At 42.2% G+C, this 22,115-nt stretch overlaps 1 protein-coding gene across 3 annotated transcripts in view; it reads right to left on the reverse strand.

Annotated features, from left to right (window-relative positions):
- Nucleotides 1-22,115, reverse strand: part of FAT3 (FAT atypical cadherin 3) — a 719,190-nt gene that overhangs the window by 91,597 nt on the left and 605,478 nt on the right. For 2 of the 3 annotated variants that reach the window (XM_067038291.1, XM_059068671.2), the window contains 6 exons: nt 20,266-20,541; nt 17,600-17,810; nt 8,247-12,320; nt 3,893-4,089; nt 2,721-2,874; nt 221-454 (listed from right to left, as the gene is read on the reverse strand). In XM_067038291.1, coding sequence (XP_066894392.1) covers nt 221-454; nt 2,721-2,874; nt 3,893-4,089; nt 8,247-12,320; nt 17,600-17,810; nt 20,266-20,541 — 5,146 coding nt within the window. Of the gene's footprint in view, nt 1-220; nt 455-2,720; nt 2,875-3,892; nt 4,090-8,246; nt 12,321-17,599; nt 17,811-20,265; nt 20,542-22,115 lie in introns of those variants that run through there. The other variant, XM_067038292.1, reaches the window with a different exon arrangement.

Here is a 22,115-nt window from a genome sequence, read left to right on the forward strand (position 1 = left end):
TAGTATCGCTTCTTCAAATCCTAGAAAGAGGCGGGAAGACGCCTTGCAGAGTTCTCTTGTGCATATGAAGTGTGTCAGTGGAAAAGCTGAAATGTGGTTTAATGTACTTGTTTTCATGCTAAGGAGCCAAGATGGGCTGATGAAACTAAAGGACAGGTAGCACCTGAAGATATGTCAAATGTACAAACAGGGAGGCATCCCATTAGTGCAGCTGACTTACCGACATCGGGATCTACTGCTTGAACTCTGGTCAACAGAGCCTTGGTGGCTGTGTTTTCATAGACACAGGCGTTATAGTGGTCAGACGAAAACACTGGGGGGTTATCGTTCACATCCTCCAGGATCAGACGGATGTCAGACTGGCAGAACCTGCCACCCCCGTCGGTGGCCCTGGCGATGAGGTTGTATGCAGGGACCCTCTCCCGGTCCAACAGAGCCAAAGTTTTTAACTCACCTGTGAAAATAAATGGCCTAGCTTTTCAAAAACTGTCTTTCTTTGAAGAGCAGAGAATCAATTATTGTGCATACAGAATCCCCAGTACAGGAAGGGTCACTGACATTTGGCTCCAGTGCCTCATGCTTTGAAAAATCGAGCAAGTTCAATTTTTTAAGCATCAGGGAAAAAGTGATGGGATTCTGGACACAACAAAAAACCAACTGTACGACCTTCAGATGAATTAATCCCACTGTGAAGCCTCTTGTTTCAGGGATTCCTTCTCTTGGCAGCATGGAGAAGCTCCATACCTCTTTAAACCTCTCAAGAACTGCTCTGGAGATCGGCCTTGTTTCTGGATTTTCTCCAGAAAAAGCATGAAGAATGGACCAGTATCCTTAGTTCTCTGACCGTCAATCAGGTCAATGATTTGTAAACTCAGAAGGGGCTGCTTCCAGATATTTAACATTTTTTTTACCCCATCTTTTAGAGAAAAACAGTCAAAACAGGCTGGCTTTAGCAGAACGAGGTCATGAAGGAGTCCTACTGTGCCAGGCGAACCCCACTTGCTGGATAGTGGTAGGGCCTGTGGCTGTTGGGGGAGGATTGCAGTGGGGGGTTATCTGAGAAGCTTAAAGCAGCAGCTCTTTGGCAACCAACATGGAGGGAGGTTATGTCTGTATTTTAATCACTCGGTTAGCTGTACTGGTCCTGAGTGTCAGCCCCTGTGGGGATTTTGTTATTCTTGTTACCTAAATTTCAATGGATAATGGCAATAAGCACAATGACAGACCTGAATAAATACTGTTTGGTGAAAAGTAGGACTCATGAAATATTATTATGCACTCTTAATAAAATTAGTAGAAGTCATTGGGACGAAGCCATCTATACTTATAAAGCTGTTCCTCCTATGGCTTCCTGACTACAGCCAGTTCTCAAATCTAGCCTAGATCATTTTCCCCTTCTCCAAAACACCCAGTGGTTTTTCAGTTGGGCATTCAAGACCCTCCAAAATCTGACCTAAAGTTATTTTTCCACCACTTTTCTCACAAGCCATTCTGTGGCTCCTCTGACCAGTGACAATGTTGTATACAGCTTTCCCTGGATGTGCTGTGCTCTCTGCCCACGCTGCCCCCATGACCGGCAGTGTCCTGCTTTAGCTCCTAGAATCCTGGCTCATTTCAAATGCCAGCTCTTCTTTAAAAGTTTCTCCTTCCCTCTTATTAGCTACTTATTCCTCTGTGCCCAGATATATCTCTCCTGATATCTCTCCTGGGCTCTTATTCTGTCTTTCACTATTATTGTTGTTATTTCTGTTATTATGAGTATTGACTTACAGCTCTGTCTTCTCCACTGGGTTACAATATCCCTTGGGGATGCTTTGTTTGGTTCATCTTGGAATCAAACACAAATACCCCATAAAGTACTTTTAGGTCTAATAGTTAATAAATGTTACCTATTCAATAAAAAATTGCCAGGCCTCTTTAGCCACGTAGCATATTGTTATGTAGTTAAGCCCTTCCCAGTAAGATGCACCAGACATGGGAGAGGGCTAGGGAGGAGCTAATACCTTCTGGAGACTCAGAAATTAGTTATTGTTCATTGTGATGAACACAACACTGGAAATATGCAAATTATTCAATCTCTACACTTCATTTAAAAATTGTCAATGGATGGGCCATCCAATACACAACACAGATAATTTACCTCCATAGGAAATGCCTTTTCCATTATCTACGGCCTTCAATGTGGGCATCTGCCTTTAGGGTACATAACCTTTCACCTTATAAATTTTACCTCAATATGTAAGCAAGTTTGAGGACTCATAGCTTTGGAGAAACTAGATAGGAATGATGAATAAAAACCAGACAAGTATGTTAATAAGCATAGGGACCCAAAAGGGATTTCAACAGGGCAAAACTCTTCTTACTATGCACTGCTGTCTGGTTTGCATGGAAACTTGCATTTGTGATAGAATTCTATTTATACTATTTATAGGTCAGCTGTTTTAACTCATGGATATGAGAAAGAGGAGAAGCAAACAGACACATCTGATTACTTGGTGCTGCTAAACGTAGGTAAAGTCAGGGCAAGTTTTATAGGCCAAATGAGGTTTCTGTCCTCCAAACACCATGTGCTGCTAGTATTTCTTAAGAGTCCAAGATAGCAGGGCATCATATCAAGGCTCTTGTATACTAACTACCCCCTAGTGATAAGACCATGTGAGAGTTTAACTTCTCTCATGGATTAACAATGGCATTTACCCGAAGAATAAATTTCGCCTTACCACTTTGTGGATCTAGAAAAAATTCATTGTTTCCAGATCCATAGAGTGAGTATCGTATATCTCCATTGGATCCAATATCAGCATCCTTGGCACTGACCTTCAGGATGATTTTGTTTGATGGAATGTCTTCGGGAAATAATGCTGTATATGCAACCTAGGCAAAGGTAAAGAAAAGTAATTAAATCATTAGTATTTGTGGGGCAATTGTCATAGTTAGCATTATACATGATTTCTTTAAAAATGCATTCGCATAGTTTATCTTCAGCTATGTTTTTCCTTTACCACAGAATCATCTTATAGCATATGATGAAACAGAGAATATCTCTTGCTCTGCCCCTCCCATGCTCATCATTAACAACTACTGATTGGGCACCGACTTTGTGCTAGGTACCACTGAGATGCTAGAAGTACAACAGAGAAGAAAACAGACAAAAATCCCCACCCTTGTGGAATCATGACCCACATCACATATTGATCATGCCCCTCTTAGTCCTTGGGACCCTTCAACTCTTTAAAGAGCCACTACTAACATCTGGCAGTAGTATGAGAGACTAAATCTATTTGCAACACTTTTCTGAGCTAAAGGGCACCAATACTGTCTCTCAATCCACATGTAAGGAAAAGGTAAATGAAGGGTGATTTAACTTTGGTAAGAAAGGAAACAAAATCAATTACTGGCACCCTGCATTTGCTGTCACGCTTTGAACTGTGGTGGAAATGCCACTTCATAAGGAGTCTGGAGACCCGGCTTCATTACCAACGTTGCTACCAACCAGCTGTGTAAACTTATACAAAAAAAGTAATTCATACTTTTGAGTGGTCCATTCTTCTTTTATGAAATAGGTGATTCAGACAGAAAAATTCATAGTGTCCTTTATGAGTCCTTAAAAATTATTTAATTTTGAGACTCCTGGTTTTGTTGTTTTGTTTGTTTGATTTTTTTGGTGGGCAGAATTAGGTACTGATTGTGCTAACTATACTCTTTTCATGTTTATAATATTTCATCCTAGAGTCCACCTCTTGCCCTCTTATATCCATTTGGAGCTCATTAATTAAGGAGATAAGATAAGAAAGCAGCCTGGCCTTAAGGAGAAAAGTGAAATGGGTTTTGACTTATTTTAGATAAGCAGAGTAAAAAGCAGTGATATATCTGGCACATTCACAAATCTCACCTGATCACACACTGGGCTGTTGTCATTCACATCACTGACCGTCACTTCCACCATGGCCTGAGTGACAAAGAGCCCATCAGTGGCGGTGATATTGAGGAAGTAAATGTCTTGTTCTTCTCTATCTAGAGGTCTCTTCACATAGACCTTCCATTCGCTCTGCACCAGGCCCAGGGCAAACCTTCCTCTGGGGTTCCCTCCTGTGGTGAAAAAAGAGTTTCTGAAGAGGTGAAATGAAAAACTTTGATCTCCACCTACAGCGAGAGGCCTGTGAGGGGTCCTCCAGGTGCCTCTAAACTGCATCCTTTACGATGCTGAAAAAAAAAATGGCACTCACTTCCTTTTGACTCTCCTGCAACAAAGCATGATATTTATATGCTTGGCTTGTGTGGAAAGTAAAACAGTAACTTTCCAAGAGAAGAAAATGCACTTAGAGAAGCTGGAGATGATCTCTTGTTCAGTTCCCCTTAAGGACAATCAAATTCAAACTGTGAACAATCAATCTTCTTATCGGGCTGATACAACTGTCTTTCCACTTCGTCTCAAGAGAGGATGTAATACACTATAGCTCTTGTTACCAAGACAATTTCATTAGCCGTTGATTATGCAATCAAGGAAAGGCAGTCAGTTCTATTAAGAAATCTTAATGAAGCCTTTATCATACAGCAGTTCTTCTTATAAGGACTGAAGTTTGGGGAAGAAAAGTTTGTGTGACAGAGGAAGACCCATTAGGATTAAATAACCCCAGTGCAGGGTCATTGAAGGAGCTGTTCAAAGATAAGCACTGCAATTAGATCAAATTTAACACAGTGAAGCTGGTGAAAATGGAAGAAAAGTAGAAAGGCTGGAGTGGAACTGCTTTTGATGAGGGTGAAACACTGAATGTAGTCCCAGCCATATTACTTTCCCACATCTCTGAATTACAGGGAGACAAAAGCAGCCTGGAGGAAGGAAGAAGAAAACCACCTTGACCTTCTAAACCTGAAGGGGGAAATAATGTCACTTCAAACACGGAGGAAGACTGGACGAGACAACTGGCAAGAAGTCCGGAATCTAGTTAGGTCATCGCTGTCTCGTTTGTTTGGGCATTCACACGTATTTGTCACCTGCTCTGGGCCAGGCACTGTGCCGGGCAGTGGGGCTACAGCAATGGACAAAAGTGACAAAAATCCCTGCTCTTGTGGTGGAGCTCACTTTCTGATGGGAAATACTGACAATAAACAAGTAAATAAGGAAAGCCTACTGCCTGCTGGCTGCTGCTTCACTGAAAAAGTGGAGCCATCTCACCTTCTTACAATGAATCTTTAAAAGAACAGAGAGCAAACCCACGGTCCTGCCGGAGGGACTGAGTGACAAATAGTGGGACTTTGAGCGTCAGACTGCACTCTGGATATAAGTCATGGGGGGCGGAGTGGACGGGCATCCAGGGGCTCAGCAGTGTGGAACAACTGTAACCAAGAAGGACCCTATGAGGCCTTCCTAGAATAGACCACCACCTGCCTTTTGTCTGTATGAAAACTTTAATCAAAGAATAAATTCAATCAGAGAAGTGAGAAAATGCAGAAAGGAAGGAAAACAGTCAAGCAAGACAAAATAATAATACTTTAGCCATTAAACAAGGTCAAGGCCCTTATTCTTCCTCAAGGGCTATAGGTAATATTCTGAGCCATGTCCTTTGAGCTGTTTTGCAGATACTGAATCGTCCACCAGGTAAAAGAATTTAACTGTGTGCTGCCCACAAGCACGTAGACCCCAGACCGGTTGGAACCAGGAGGTTGATGATGCTGACTCCCCATTACCTCACCACCAGCCAGTCAGAATGTCCACGAGCTGATAACACCCTGCTCCTTGAACACTAGAAGGCTCTTCAGTACCCTCTCCAGGGTGGGACACACAGTCTTGAGGGTATTAGCCCGCTGTGGCCCCCTTTGCCTGGCAAAGCAATAAAGCGATTTCTTTCTACTGCACCCAAAACTCTGTCTCCAAGATTTAATCTGGCACCAGTGCACAGAGGCCAAACTTTGGCAACACAGCGAGAGGATAAATAGACCGTACTGGGCAGACAGTGCAGAGAAGGTGAGGGCTGCACATTCCTCTAGGGCAGTGGTTCTCAACTCAACTGACAGTGGCTGTGCACAAACCCCCGGGACCTTTGTCAGAATCTAGAGACATTTCTGAATGTCACATCAGGGGTGATGTTGGTGGTGGTGCTACTGGAATCTAGTGGATAGAAACCAGAGGTGCTGGTAATCATCCTACAATGCCACAACGAGACTTATCCAGCCTTCAATGCCAATAATGTTGAGGCTGAGAAACATGCTCTGGTGAGGCACGGGGTCCTCCCTGGAAAATCACTTTCCTCTACCACTGGCTAGGATGCAATTATACTTCAGTTGAATATGATTTCAGCATGCACAAATGTAACCTCTCTATTAAATGCTTCTGGTGCAGGCCCACACTGCTCTTTTGTGAAATAAAATGATTAATTGTCCTTTGTTCATCAGTGGCAGCACAGCCAAGTTGTGTGACATCAAGAGCAAAAGTTAAATCTAATAAAAATCAGTTGGTGATTGGCACGGTTAATAGTAAAAGTAGCTTGAAGCTACTCTGTTCTCATTACTTTGGTAAAGTCAGTGGGATGGTCCCTTAAACCATCCACTGAGAATTCAGAGACGATGTGTAAATAATTAAAGCTGAGTATTTAACCATTCTTCCAAATAGAAACGTATCTTCAGAATGCCTAAGAAGGGTTTCCCTGGTGGTGCAGTGGTTAAGAATTTGCCTGCCAATGCAGGGCACACGGGTTCGAGCCCTGGTCTGGGAAGATCCCACATGCCGTGGAAACTAAGCCCGTGTGCCACAACTACTGAGCCTGTGCACCACAACTACTGGAGCCCGCATGCCTAGAGCCTGTGCTCCACAACAAGAGAAGGCACTGCAATGAGAAGCCCACACTCTGCAATGAAGACTAGCCCCCGCTCGCCACAACTAGAGACTCAAGCCCATGCACAGCCAAAAGTAAATAAATAAAAATTTTAAAAAAACTTAAAAAAAAAGAATGCCTAGGAAGCTTTTTGTTTGAAACTGAATGCAAATAAATCAAAGTTGTGGTTTTACTCACCTTTCTTTCCTTACCACTATCACTCATGTCTTTACTGCAGAAATATACATTTCAATGAAAAAAAATCCACAATGAACGGTATCAGACAAAGCACAAATGCATTAAGACCTTTAAACAGAAAACAGCACCAAGAAAACAGTTCCATAAAGAAAAAGAGTAGTGCTGTGGAGGGGAGGTGTGTGGTCCCGAGCAATGACACATATGCTCTTCTGTGGATCTTATTCTGCAGTGATTAATTAACTTTCCCACTAACATACTTAAGCAGATTCTGTGCCCTGAGGGCATTCTAATTAATTCCTTTTTCACTTTGAATAATGTAGTTTTTCTAAAGGCAGGCCACCTGACTACAAGTACGGATGGATTCTTTAAAATCTTTTGGCACTTTGCTTATGTTCTGCCTTTGAATGTCACGACATCAAAATATTAGCTTTAAAACCCCCAAATAGTTTTTAGGAAGACTGCTCCCACACCACCAACCCTCTCCTCTTTGCAGTTTAAGGCCAGTCACCCCCAGAAAGCTATTCCTGATCAGTGACACCCCTTCTTCACTCTGACATGAGATCCTCTGCCCCTTACAGTAATGGTGATGTTTTTTGTGCACTCTGGGTGACCTCATTTGTCTATCTTGGCTTTCCTATTGAACTGCTATTTACTATCTGGAAAGACAGAAAAGGGATCCAAGAAAATTGTGATGTCAGAAGACATAACCTTTGACTTGGAGTTATAATTTAACATTTTTCAGCAAAAGGTCGAACCTTGCCCTCTGATTTGTATATGTGTGTGTTGTGTGTGTGCACGCATCTGAGTTTTTACTACCAGGAAAGACTTGTAAGTAAAGCTATTTATTTTTCTTACTGCTACAAAAAGTAGGAGAAAGGAATATACTTAAAAAAAATACATTCCCCTGCCCCCAATCAAAAAGAGCTGTTATTTTCATTTCTTCCACTGAGATATTTGGCTGGACTCTTGTTTACATGATAAAAATTGACTCAAGGACTGGGTACCAATCTGGGTAATCTGTCATAGGCAAAACAGTGAACTCCAAACTAAGGCTGAGTTAGTAACAACTAAAAAACTGACGCTACTCAGATATTTTCCTCAGCCCCAGAGAGGTAAGATAACTTCTCAATCCCTCATCTCATCTTCCTTCTTCTCTCCTACTCTTACCCCTCTGCCACCTTGCATCTTTCTTTAGAAAGCAGAGCACATAGTGAAAACCAAGGGTGACAGACTTACCTGTAATATGATAGCTCACTTGTCGATTGATGTCAGAAGAGTCTCTGTCCCATGTGCTGAGGACAGCTACCACCTCGCCCGGAGGGTCGCTCTCCTTCACGTTCCCTCGGTACACCTCGTGGGCAAAGACCGGAGCGTTGTCATTTATATCTGTCACCCTGACAGAGACCAATGCTGTGGAAGAAAGAGAGAAGGCCTCCCCGAGGTCGGAGGCCACCACGGAGAAGGTGAACGTGGGGTCTGTCTCGTGATCCAGGTCTCTCAAGGTACTGATCCAGCCTGTGTTGCTGTCAATGTTGAACGCTTCCATCACCTTTTCAGGTTGGGAATCTGAGTGGAGGGAGTAGGTGACCTGCCCATTGGCTCCCCAGTCCATATCGATGGCTCTCACCTGTGTGAGTTTGGTGCCCACAGGCATCCCTTCCATGATGATCGTCTCATAGCTTGAAGTTTCAAAGACTGGCTTGTTGTCATTCAGATCCAGTACCTTGATGTCTACATCCACCGTGAACACAAGGTCTACCTTGTCCAGGGGTATAGTGGCTGCTACTTTGAAGTGGAAAGCTGGGCTGATCTCATGGTCAAGACGTTTGTCCAGCTTGATCGTGCCTGTTTCCTGTTCTATGATGAAGACAGCTCCTTTGTTATTTTCCAGCCGCTCCCCATTAACTGTGCTGAACTTGACTTTCTGAGTGGGCAAAATCCTCAGGGTGTCCACCGTGCTCCCAATGGCTGTATCTTCTGAAATGGTGAAGGAATACTGAGACTGGGTGAAGGACGGCAAGAATGTTTCAGGGGGTAAGACGTGGATGTAGACGGGGATGAGGGAGTGCTTCACTGGAATGCCCCCATCCACTGCTTTGACAAAGAAGGACAGCACTGTGTTTTTCAGCTGGTTAAAATGGCCCTTTGTGACCATCCAGCCATTGTCAGGATCGATTTCCAGGAGGTCAGCCACTGAGACCGAGGCCTCGCTATAAAGGGAATAAGTAATCCTTGCATTCGCTCCATCATCTGGATCCATGGCTTGAACCTGAGTGACCAGGTGACCCCGTCCAACATCTGCCCTGACGCTGGCTCTGTATTCTACCGTCATGAACTGGGGGGCATTGTCATTTTCATCTACCACAATCACCCTCACGGTGCAGAAAGTTGTTCTCCCTCCACCATCAAGGGCCCTCAAAAAAATACTGATGTCTCCTTCCAGAGGGTTTTCCCGGTCGAGCCTTTCTGTTGTGATGACCTGTCCATTGCCATCTATGAGGAATCGATCCTTAGCAAAGTCATTGATGATGGCGTAACTGACCTGCCCATATGTCCCTGGATCCCCATCCGTGGCTCGAACATGAATTACCTTTGTCCCAGCAGCTGTGTTCTCTCTCACCTCAGCTACGTAGGTGCTTTGAGAAAAGGCAGGGCTATACAGGTTGGCCCCGAGGACCCTGATATGCACCTGGGCAGTGCTAGTGAACAGTCCATCAGAGACGGACACGTTAAGACTGTACAGAGGCTCCATCCGCTGCTTCCGGTGGTTGGAGAGCGTGATGACTCCACTCTTGCTGTCCATCAGAAAGCTCGTCCGGTCATTCCCAGATAAAATGCTGTATTCCAACCTGTCAAAATCAGAGCTGTCTGCATCAGAGGCTTGCACACAAGTTACAAAATGGCCCCGGGGGGCCAATTCACTCACATATGACTCATAAATGAGCTGATTAAAGACTGGAGGGTTGTCATTTACGTCCGAGATGTAGATATGAACCAGGACCTCGCTGCTCAGTGATGGGAAGCCATTATCTGTGGCCCTGACTTTCAAAGTGCAGTGTTGCACTAACTCATGGTCCAGCATCCGTGCTGTCAGGATTAAGCCACTTGCACTGTCTATGTGAAAATAATCCGTGCTGTTGTAAGTATCCTGGACAATCTGATAATAGACCATTTTGTTGTTTTCTGAGTCTGCATCCGTAGAGACAACTTGTAAAACAGGTGTCCCAATGAGAGAAGCTTCTGATAATGTTGTACTGTACGTGGGTTGATCAAAAATAGGGGGGTTGTCATTTACATCATTAAGTAGCAAGTCAACGGTGACTTCAGCCCTGGCCCCAGTAAGGGCATCACTGGCTCTTACTGTCAACTTGTAAACAGATGTAATTTCATAATCCAAAGGGCTAATGACTTTCAGGACCCCAGTGTCAAAGTCAATGTTAAATTGTTTATAAAGATCCCCATCAATAATGATGTATATGATGCCTTGGCCTTCTGGGCTGGTGGCATTGATGCTTAGAATGGGGGTGTTGACGCTGATGTCTTCGTTGATGGATGCTGTATAAAAAGGCTTATCAAACACAGGCATTGCTTTGTTGACAATAGTGATGGGAAGGTCCACGGATGTGGACAAAGAGGGTTTTCCACCATCTTTGGCTAGGATGGTGACTCCATACTCAATGTTGGACAAGTCAGAGTTGAAAGCTTCTTTTAAAATAACTTTTCCTGAATTTGGGTTAATTTCAAAGTGGTCATAGTCATCCTGTAAGAGGTAGGTCACTTCTCCATTTGCACCTTTGTCTTTGTCAATGGCTGTGACTTGGTAAATCAGGGTGCCAGGCTCAGCATCAACTTGCACAGCAGCGTAGTAAGGGAGGCCCACAAAGACTGGAGAATTGTCGTTTATGTCTTCAATGTTAACCCTGACCACCACCCTTGCCACTCGCAGATGGTCTAGCTCTCGGCTGGCTTCCACAACCAGCTCATATAACTCTTGTTCTTCACGGTCAAAGGGGACTCCGGTGGTCTGAATGACCCCTGAGGTAGATTTTATCTTGAACTTATTTCCTGGGTTTAAGATGCTGTATTTTAAGGGCTCATTAAGGCGATTTCCCACTGCATTGACAATAGCAACTTTGGTTATGTTCGTGTTGTTCTCTAAGATGGAGGTGGAGTAAAAGCTTTGTGTAAAGTGGAGGCCACTGTCCATGGCTTCTTTAACCAAGATGGTGACCATGGAAGTACTATAGAACTTTCCATCAGACACCTTAACTATCAGCATGTAGTGATCTTTGGAGAGGTTGTTGTTTTTAATAGTGAGAACTCCACTATTTGAGTCAATTAAAAAATGATCCAAGCTACCTTCCATTAGGCTGTACGTCATTTCTGGGGGCACCTCGGAGTCAGGATCCATGGCACTAACTTTCAGAACCTCCACCCCGACATAGGTAGGTAGAAGTAAGACAGTCTCAAATATAGCCTGAGTGAACACAGGTGGGTTGTCATTCACATCTGTCACTTCTATGTTGACTTCAACGGGACTCTCTGCCGTCAGCTGGGGGCTACCACTGTCTCTCACATGCACATGAAAATGGAAATGGGAGATGGTTTCATGGTCCAGGTTGGCGATTGTTCTGATCGCACCTGTGCTGGAGTCCACTGTGAAGAACTTCTTGGCTGTGGACTCAACAATCTGATACACAAGCAGAGCATTCCGATTGCTGTCGGCATCGGTGGCTCGAATCACCAGCGGGCTGTTGTGCAAGCTCCTGACGATGCTATTGATGGGGGCTGCCTCGCTTAGGCTACCCGAATATTGAGAAAAGAGAAAAACTGGCGCATTATCATTTTCATCAACAACCTGAATATTGACTGTGATGTTGGAAGCCATTCCTGCCATGTTCGTAGCCTGGACAATGAGCTGATAAGAGGAGGTACGCTCGTAATCCAGTGCCTTGCGTGTGGTGATGACTCCAGAATAGGGATTTATGGTGAAAATCCCATCAACGTTTCCATCTTTGACTTCATAAATGAGGGTGGATTGACTGATGGCAGAGATTAGAATGACTGATGTTCCAATATCAACATTTTCATTTACTTCTGCTTGGTAGTCTTTGTGAGTGAACTTGGGGTGAGAATTATCAGACATGGTGACAGAAATTCGCACAATCGCGGTGGCAGACATCGGTGGGGAACCCTGATCCGTGACTTTGACTGACAGGACAAACTGACCCATTGTTGTCATGTCTGGCTCTTTAGAAAGAGTGATGATGCCCAGGACTGGTTCTATCTTAAATGTGTTCCCAGTGTTCCCTACAATAGAAAAATCAACAGGGAAATGAGTTCAAGTGGGTCATTTTCTGCAGATTAACTTCATCTTAAGGCTACTTTACACAACATGGCAAACAGCAATTATTCATTTTCACTCCACCCCATTCTGAAATAAAATGAGAGACTTCCCTTTTAGGAGTATTCAAAAGCAACTGAAATGAGTTTTCCAGTAAATTGTGAATTTCAGATCAGTATCTTCTTAATCCAGGTTAACAAGAACAACAACACAGCTCTGTGTACATTCAAACTGGGAAATAGGAGTGTTTGCAGGAAAGACTTTCCTGCTTAGGATTTTCTTATTTCCAGACTGGGCTGGCACATGCCAATGACACTGATAAAAAGACATTTATCCTGAAACCAGTGCCATCATCCTGTGTTCTACATTATAAGAAAGAGGGTTGTAGGGACTTCCCTGGTGGTGCAGTGGTTAAAAATCTGCCTGCCAATGCAGGGGACACAGGTTCAATCCCTGGTCTGGGAAGATCCCACATGCCGTGGAGCAACTAAGCCCATGTGCCACAACTACTGAGCCTGTGCTCTAGAGCCTGCGAGACATAACTACTGAGCCCACATGCCACAACTACTGAAGCCGATGCACCTAGAGCCCATGCTCTGCAACAAGAGAAGCCATTGCAATGAGAAGCCCGTGTACCGCAACAAAGAGCAGGCCCCGCTCGCCACAACTAGACAAAGCCCACACGCAGCAACAAAGACCCAATGCAGCCAAAAATAAATAAATAAATAAATAAACAAACAAACAAATAAATAAAAAAGGAAGAGGGTTGTAGGAATCGCTTCAGAACATTATCATATAGTCATTCGGTTTAAGACTCTCCCAAAGGTAAGCTTTGCTATGTGGAATTGGTATAGTTTCATACATATCATCAAAACCAACTTCATCCCAAACACTGCTTGGTGACAGGGGTTTGTTCAGGTATGGAGAATTCTTCTCAAGTCACCATTTGCTTTGTAAGCTGTGAGAATTTTTTCTGACTCTCCTTCTATTCTTCACTCCCCTACACCCCAACACATACATATGCACACACAGACATAAAAGCAGACACAAAATGTATAAGGCAGTTGTTCCATCTGTAACCATTCCATTTGCTCAACTTTTGAGATGTTTCTGATGAAATAAAAAAGTGTTAAAAATCTGAAGCAGCACAGAAACCAAGAACTGGAGCATAATCCTTATGAAACTAAGAAACTGGCACCCCACTTTGATAAACCTGAAATGGGAAGGGCTGTGAACCATGACACTCTGGAAAAGAGGAGGAGAGAATGGGGAACACAAAACTTGAAGAATGTAAAGAATGTGTCTCACAGGTAGTGAACTGTGGGAAGCTGCATCCTTCACCATGTTACTTTTTGCTTCTCTCATGAGGCTTTCCCATACTTCTCAAAGAACACATGCTTGTGTGTCTAGATTTTTTTACATCACAAGTTAAAAGTTTGGTTATTCAATTATATCTGAATTTTTCTTTCTTTTTGAAGTGCTATAGTATGGCAACATACAGAGAGTTTAAATGTCATTTTCATTAAGATAGGCTCCAGGGTTGAGAGTGCAGTTAGATAATGTGTTTATTGAAATATACAATACATACAGCTATTTGCACACTTCTTACTACATACTTATTAACTAAACTTTTTGGGGCCTTCCCTGGTGGCGCAGTGGTTGAGAATCCACCTGCCGATGCAGGGGATACGGGTTCGTGCCCCGGTCCGGGAAGATCCCGCATGCCGCTGAGCGGCTGGGCCCGTGGAGCCATGGCTGCTGAGCCTGTGCTCCGCGCAACGGGAGAGGAAACAACAGTGAGAGGCCCGTGTACCACACACACACACAAAAAAAAACTTTTCCATGTCTGAAAACAAAAATGTCATGTTCATATAAAATCTATTTCTATAAGATGCTTGCTTATTTCTCAAGAGGGAGCAAGTCCAACAAAGAGTTAAAGAATTTGATTCTAGACCCCAAATATGAATATCAAACAAAATTATCTTTGACGTCAGCATGACTTTTTACTTTGCCACCTGAACATGACCATTTTGTGGTGACAAGAAGCAGATCAATGAGCTCATGAACAAACTTGCAAATTTTCAATAAATAGCACCGTGGAATTATGTGTGATTCCAATATTCGATTCATAGACCCTCACAAGGAGGCAGGAATCATTTCACTTTAGCATCCCAGGGGAGGAAAATATAGAGATACCTGAGTAATGGTCACCTTCCAGCAGTGGCACCAACATGCAAGTCTGAATGATGAATGCCACATCCTCATTATGGTGTCCCATGTGGAGTTTCGAGGTGAGTCCTTTCTTACTCCAGGCTCATACATACACAGCAAGATATATATGGCAGGGATGAAGGAAGACCAGCTTCCGACCTTGAGTAGAGCTTCCCCACTCTGCTCTTCCATGGCTGCTGACCTGCTTGTTACCCCCTTCCAGGATGCTGTGGTCATACGTCAGGTCCAAATGGGCTCTTTGCCTCTTTCCCTCTTCAGTGCACTGTCCCATTTTCTTAGAATCCACTTCCTGCTTATTCTCTTCTTCTGTACTTAAATCTTTGGAAGCTAATCTCTGCTTGCTTTCTTGGAATCTATGACTTCTTATAGTCTTTTGGCAACTGGGCAAAAGCTGTGCTGACCTTACTTATCATTATTAATCTGGTATACAGCACAGTGCCTGGCACAAATAAAAGGTGCTCAATAAATATTTGCTGAATGATTGAGAGAGGTAGGTCAAAAAAGATGTTTAAGTCTCTATCTGTATGTATCTTGGGGTCCAATATGCCCCCATCCTAACTCAACACTTTTTTAGTCCTGGTCTCTCCTGTACTGCCCTGTCTCTGAACCACCAATGAGCCACTGTAGGCACCAAACATCAAACCTGAACTAAATATGAGACTCGAAGTTCTGCACTTGAATTCCACCTCAGTCTTTTGGGCCAAAATGAAAAGGTTCAGTAGTTACTTTAGGCCAGAGAGGGGATAGGAAATGTATGGCCCACCAGTAAACAGAGTAAAATCTTGCTTCTCTGAGATTTTTGAGAGCACTTAAATAAAACATACACTTTACACCAACCTCTTTTTATTTGATTCAAAGTCCTGAACTATCTGGGTGGGATCTGTTTGTATCCTACCATGATCCGTGAAGAAACTTGACTTAACTAAAACCAGTCCAGGTCAAGTGTAGGTCTGTCTGTCCTGTAATTCTCATTAGCTTTTTTTCTTTTGCGGTACGCGGGCCTCTCACTGCTGTGGCCTCTCCCGTTGCGGAGCACAGGCTCCGGAAGCGCAGGCCCAGCGGCCATGGCTCACGGGCCTAGCCGCTCCACGACATGTGGGATCCTCCCAGACCGGGGCACGAACCCGCGTCCCCTGCATCGGCAGGTGGACTCCCAACCACTGTGCCACCAGGGAAGCCCCTCTGATTAGCTTTTTACACATCCAATGAAAGGCTATTTTTTGAGATACCAAGCATTCCTGTGGGTTTTCTGGAAACTCGAGTTTTCTATATAAAAGATGTTTTAAGGAAATAACTTTTCTCTCTAGTTTTAGCCAACTGTTGAAGAAATGACTGAGTCCTTTCTCTATGTTCAGCACCCGGCTATAGTCTGTGGAAGCTGAAAGGTAAGCGAGGCAGAATTTTCAGCTGGATGGTAAATTACTCTTAAATTACTCTGAAAACCTCCAAATTGGTTTCAAAATGTCTGGCTATCTGAGAGGAGTACATGTAGTACCCTTCATGACAAATATAAAAAGCAAGTACACACGCAGACAAATGCTTAGAAGATGTTAAGAAAAGTAGAAATAAAACCCTATATCAAAATGATTACAATGTCATGAAACAATGTATATGCATGAACGAATTACGAGAAAAGAAAAAATACACAAGATTAGGGGAAAACTATAGAACGGACATAAAGAGTTTTTGGGTTAGGTGACATTTCCTGTGGCATTATTTAAATATATGTATTTTAAAGTTTCCCTATATTATTTGTGAAACTAAAAGAACAAGGACTGTGTAATGAAATAATTAAAATATCCTCTGATAAACAAGAGATGAAAAATAGTGTTTAAAAAAAGAGTACTGTCAGGCTTTAGGCTAAAAGGAAATTCCATGGAAATCTGGAAAAAAAGTGGTGAATTCTCTTGGGGTACCTGGATGTTCTGAACCAACATCTTTTCTTCTTTTTTGGTATAGAGTTTAGCACAGACTCATGTAAAATGTAGGTGCCTAATTAAGGAAATAGTTTTAGATTGTCATTAAATACAGGGGCTATTTTTAAAGAAAGTCATTGGCTTTTTTTCTAATATTTTTTAGTCCAGAACTGTCATTCTAGCATTCATATTTTAATTCAACCACTCACAAAAATGCTCCATATTTACATCAAGGGAAAGAAGCCTTTCCAGTGCTGGCATGAAAGAAAACAGCATTTGGCATTATGCACGACAGACATAACGTTGCATAATGTTTTGGGAATATGAGGTTTGAATATTCAAAAAAGACAGAACAGGGGAAGGGAAAATAGAGCAGATAAAGGATATTTGTAATTTTTAGGCACGCAGTCCTGTCTTTGCTTGGATATTCATTTCTTCTGTCATAAATGTTTTCTAACTGTCAAACTGTAAACCATCAGGAAACTACGGTCTTGCTTTCTAGATACTAAAATTGATTTTTAAAAAAAATCTCAAATTTAACAACACGAGAATCTGCATTTATTTATCTGCCAGGTTAAGCAAGCAGTTCAGTACCTACCAACTACTCTGCTACTCAGATCACCTCCAATGAAGTGAGTTTGTGCTAAACCTAACCCTAACCCTAGGAATTTCTGAAGCCCATAGCCCACAGCTCACCTACTGACAAGTAAGCATTGACCTTTAAGATTCAATTCACCGAACTCTCTGGCAGCCCTCAAATGATGGGAGGCTTTGGTTATTTTAGTCTGAGGCCAAGGCTTGTTGACCCATCAGTAAAAGCCACCGAGTTTATTACACATTCTTCTCTCTTCTCCATTCCAGAAAAATCTGAGATTGAACACAGTAAAAGGAAACTCTTTCTTCGCTGTCAATGATGGAAAACACATTACTGAAATGCCAAGAACTTGATACACCATTGTTGTGCAAATAGGGCAGTTGCTTGGCCAAAAAATTCATCTGGAGACATTCCAGTGGTAACTATGTGAATTTTACATGGTGATAAATACTACTGAGGGTCCAATGCCATGCATGACACTGCAATCTGCACCAGCTCTCACCTGCTTCTATGGTATATATGAGTTCTGCATTTTCCCCTTTGTCTTTGTCCAGAGCCGTCACTTGCAGCACAGCTGATCCCAAAGCAGCCGATTCGAACACAGATGCTTCATACAGCGGGTTGGTAAAATAAGGGCTGTGATCATTAGCATCTTCCACGTTCACAATGACTCGGGCCAAGTTTCTTCGATAAGGGAACTCCTGATCTCTGACCTTTAGGCAAAATACAAGAAGCAGTAGTACTAAAATCTTTAAGTTGCGAAGAATTCACCTGGCTGTGCCTAAAGTGAAATCAAAATGAAATAATGCACAAAAACTGCTTGACCCAGTCCCAGGCCCAGAGCAGGTATTCAATAAGCAGTGCTATTATAAAGTGAGGACACTGATTGTGAACACAGTGAGAGCTGGGGCCACGCTGTCTTTATTGCTCAGCATTACGCCTGGCCTCTGGTCTGTGTTCAGTCTGTGCCTGTAGAACTGATGTCAGGATATCACAAACACAGCACTTTCCTCTGCCTCCCCTCACCCTCCACCCCCCGGAATTTGTGTATACAGTTGTTAATGGAATGGTGGATGGAGGCCCTTGTAAAGGGGAAACTAAAATGTGGAATTAATGAATGCAATGTAGCCACTGTCATTCATTCATTCATTCAACAAACATTTATTATCATCTATTATCTACCAAGTCCTGGGATTGACTCTTGTGGTGCAGCGGTGGATTAGATACAGTTCCTGACCTCAAGAACCTTGTAGTTGACTGGGGAATCCAAACAAGTAGGTAGAAAGATACCAGACCCAGAGATAAGTGCCAGAATATGAATAATTAGTAAGGATGTTAGCCTAGCTTGGAAGAGGTAACAAAACCAAGTAGAAGTAGTAAAGTGCTGGGTGGCGGGGAGGGGTGCGTGGCATATATTGCAGGCAAGAAGAGCCAACATAAATAAAGTCCCAGAACTAAGAGAGAACCACTGGGAAGATGAACCAAATCTTAAATTTTGAAATGTGAGACCCCAGCACTGTGAAATCACCAAAGAACCTTGCTGACTGCTTTAAAGTTTTCCCTGGTTTGCATATGGCAGAAGCTTACAACTAATCCGTTCCTAAACTCTAACACATGATTTTGCTATAATTGTATGTAGCATTAATCCAATGTGTGCTTTTTGCTTGTTCAATTTTAGATCCCCTAACTTCAGAGAGATTTGAAGAAATTAGAAAATATACCAAGAAAAGCTATCAAAGGGAAAGGATTTTTCAGAAATATTACCTAAAAGGAATTGAACCAAATGACTAAGAGGGCTTAGCTTGGAGAAAGGCAGCATAAAGGAGTTGTTTGCTATAAATATTCAATTCCATAAATGATAAATGATACAGGTTAAGTGCACTGAATTTTAAGTTTGTTAAGGAAAGAATGAACAGAAATGGCTTGAAGAAATCATGAGAATAGAGTTAGTCACTGGCAGTAGATTTCTGCTCCTGAAGAGATATATGCAAAAGCTAGCCGCTGAGTGTGATGAGTTTCCCTGTCTGTAGACTGGCCTGCCCCACCCAAGGACCAAACTTGACTCTGTACTTTGGGATTATTGAAATCTAGGTCTGTTCCAATCGAATGTCCAAAGGTGCAGGGACTTTGTCTCTTTTATATCCTCGGTGCCTAGAACAGAATTTAGTATACAGCAGGTGCCTGAGAATTATCTGTTGAATGAATGAATGAATGAATGGCCAGAAGGATGGATGTGATGAACCCTGAGCCCCTCCCTCTTCCATTCCCTGGAGTCTCATCTGGAAACCATAGCCAAAGGCATGGAACTCTAGTTTCTTCTTGCCCAGAGACTTGGAAAGGAAGAGTAGTATTTAGTGGAACAGTACTTCAGCTGCTTGGGAACTGGTAGCATCTTAGTGTATTTTAAAGCCAATCAGTACAAAGATTACATCTCTGCCATCCTACCTGGTCTTAAGGAACTCAGGGGGGCCCTGTTAGGCAGTGGCTGTACAATTGCCCATAGGGTTCTTGGATAGTTAAAGGGACAGGTTTTAGGTCCCAAACAAGGGCGTTTATTACAAATCTGTACTTCCCAATTATGTAAATTAGCCAAACTTTGTTTTAAAATGAAAGCATCTTCTACATAATTTGGAGACCCCGTGAACCCAAATTCAACATTCTCTGTAGGCTTTGGTGAGTTTTGAGATCTCTTTTGTGGGCCAGTATTCACCACTAGGTCCAATGCCAGTGCAATAAGTAATCAATCAGTTCTCTAAATGCTTCCAAGGACTGAGCATTGTACAGGCTGAATAAATGATTACCCTTGTAATTAACTTCTCAAGGAACTTCTTTTCAACTTTTCCACAAAATCTTCTGGATGCGAACTAGTACAGAAACACGGCCTGTTCCTTCCCGCTCAAATCAGGCTGTCAGCAGCCTTTACTGAGCGGCCACTGTCTGTAGAGCTCATCTAATATTTCAGTTTGGCAAACATATGGAGTCACTAACTAACAATAGTAATTCCTCACTGAACTAAAAAGGCAAGAATGAATGCAACCGTGTGGTTGAAAAGACCAAATTTACTACTACTTACAAAATTCAAGGTCCCTGTACATCTGAAGGCTAAGGCATGTGCCTTGGATGATCAGTGATTCTGCTAGGAGAGCATATTAAGCAGTTTGGTCCTACCATTATGTTGAGTATGTGCTTGTCCTGGGCTTCGTGGTCCAGCCTCTCAGCTGTGTAGAGCACGCCAGTGCTGGGGTCAATCCGGAACTTCCTCATGCTGACAGAATCTATGCTGCTGTGGACAGTATAGCTTAGCTTGTGCTTCTCATCTCTGTCTGTGGCTTCAATCTGCAATATCTCAGTATCTGGAAGCACATCCTCGGAAATTGTCACATCGTAATTTGGCTGAGAGAATTCTGGGCCATTATCATTATTATCCAGCACTTTGATAAATACCTATAGTTAAAAGGAGACAAGAGTGATGACTAATGCCAATTTACTCATTTCTAGTAAAAGAGGCTCCCTTCTTCTCTCCTCCCTCTGTGTTCTTGGATCCCAGCTTCTAGCAACTACTTCAATATGTAGGAAGATTCTTATGAAAGCACTCTGTAATTAGAGGTTGATGATAAACCTGTAGTTCACAGTAGCAGGAACATAAACTATGAGGATCAATATTCTCATGATTAAGTGAACAGATGAGACAGCCCCTGGGGTGGGGGGGTGATAATTCTAGGAGATTATTTGAGCCACAATGTAACAGATCACAAGGTGACCTTAGTTTGTTAAGTTCCTATTATCTTACATTCTTGTTATGTGCTTCTTATAGTAGACTTAATGTGGAGGCAGTGACAAGATAAGTAACAAAGAGGCAGAGGAAAGGGAGGTGTGAATGCAGAAGTGGCTCTCCTTCAGATGGGAGGTGTCTAGCAAAGAACATGGTACTAATGATAGTTAAAATATGAAGTTCCCAAGTTGTTTCAAAAATTTTCAGGCAGATTTTATAAAAGTAATAGCTTAATGAACCCTGAATATTCATCACTCAGCTTTGACAATGATCAATTCATGGCTAACCTTGTTTCATCTTTATGCCCATTCATCTCCACCTGCTCCCTCATATTATTTTGAAGCAAGTCCCAGACATCATATAATTTCAGTGTACATCTCTAAAAGATAGGGACTCAAAATAAACACTCACATACACACAATACCACTACTGCATCTAAACAGAGAAAAGAGGAATTTCTTAATATCTTTAAATATTCAGTTGGTGTTCATACTTCTGTAATTGTTTTGTAATGAGTTATATATGTTGGTGTCCATGTGCATATATATTTTCAGTTTCTTTTAACCAGGATATGCAAATAAGGCACAGACATTACATTTGATTGACATTTCCTTTAATTATCTTTTAATTTGTAGGTTCTCTCTCTATCTTCATCGATTTCCTTGCAATTTTTATGTTGTTATTGTTGGCAATTAAAAAATCGAGCCATTTCCTCTTTAGTTCCCACAGTCTGAATTTTGTTTATTGTGTCCCCATGGTTCTGTTCTACATGTTCCTCTGTCCCATGTATTTCTTATAACTTGGTAGTTTTATGTAGGAGACAATAAAATTCACATTCAATTTCCTTCTCTTTTTTTTTGACAAAAATCTTTCATGGGTGATATAGTATATTTCCATCTGGAGAAACATAACATCTATTTCTCTATCTTGTTCCATGATATTAGCAGCCAGTGATGATCATGATATAGATAACATTAATTCATTAAAAATACAAAACAGTAGTGTTTTAATTCTATGATTTCTTCCTCACTTATTAGATAGAATAGTTCTAAAAAGAAAGTTCTCTTCAATTATTTGGTTACTCTGAAGTACACTTAACATTGAAAAGGAAGGAGAATTCTTTTCCTTGATCATTTCAAAATAATGAGTTGGTTCTTCAGCTCCTCTCAAAGTGATAAATAAGGTGTTTTTTTTCAAGCATCATTATGAGCTCATGAATTTAATCACAACTGATGTGTTTCGGTCC

This window comes from Kogia breviceps, chromosome 7, assembly GCF_026419965.1.
Source record: "Kogia breviceps isolate mKogBre1 chromosome 7, mKogBre1 haplotype 1, whole genome shotgun sequence".
NCBI classification, from domain to species: domain Eukaryota; kingdom Metazoa; phylum Chordata; class Mammalia; order Artiodactyla; family Physeteridae; genus Kogia; species Kogia breviceps.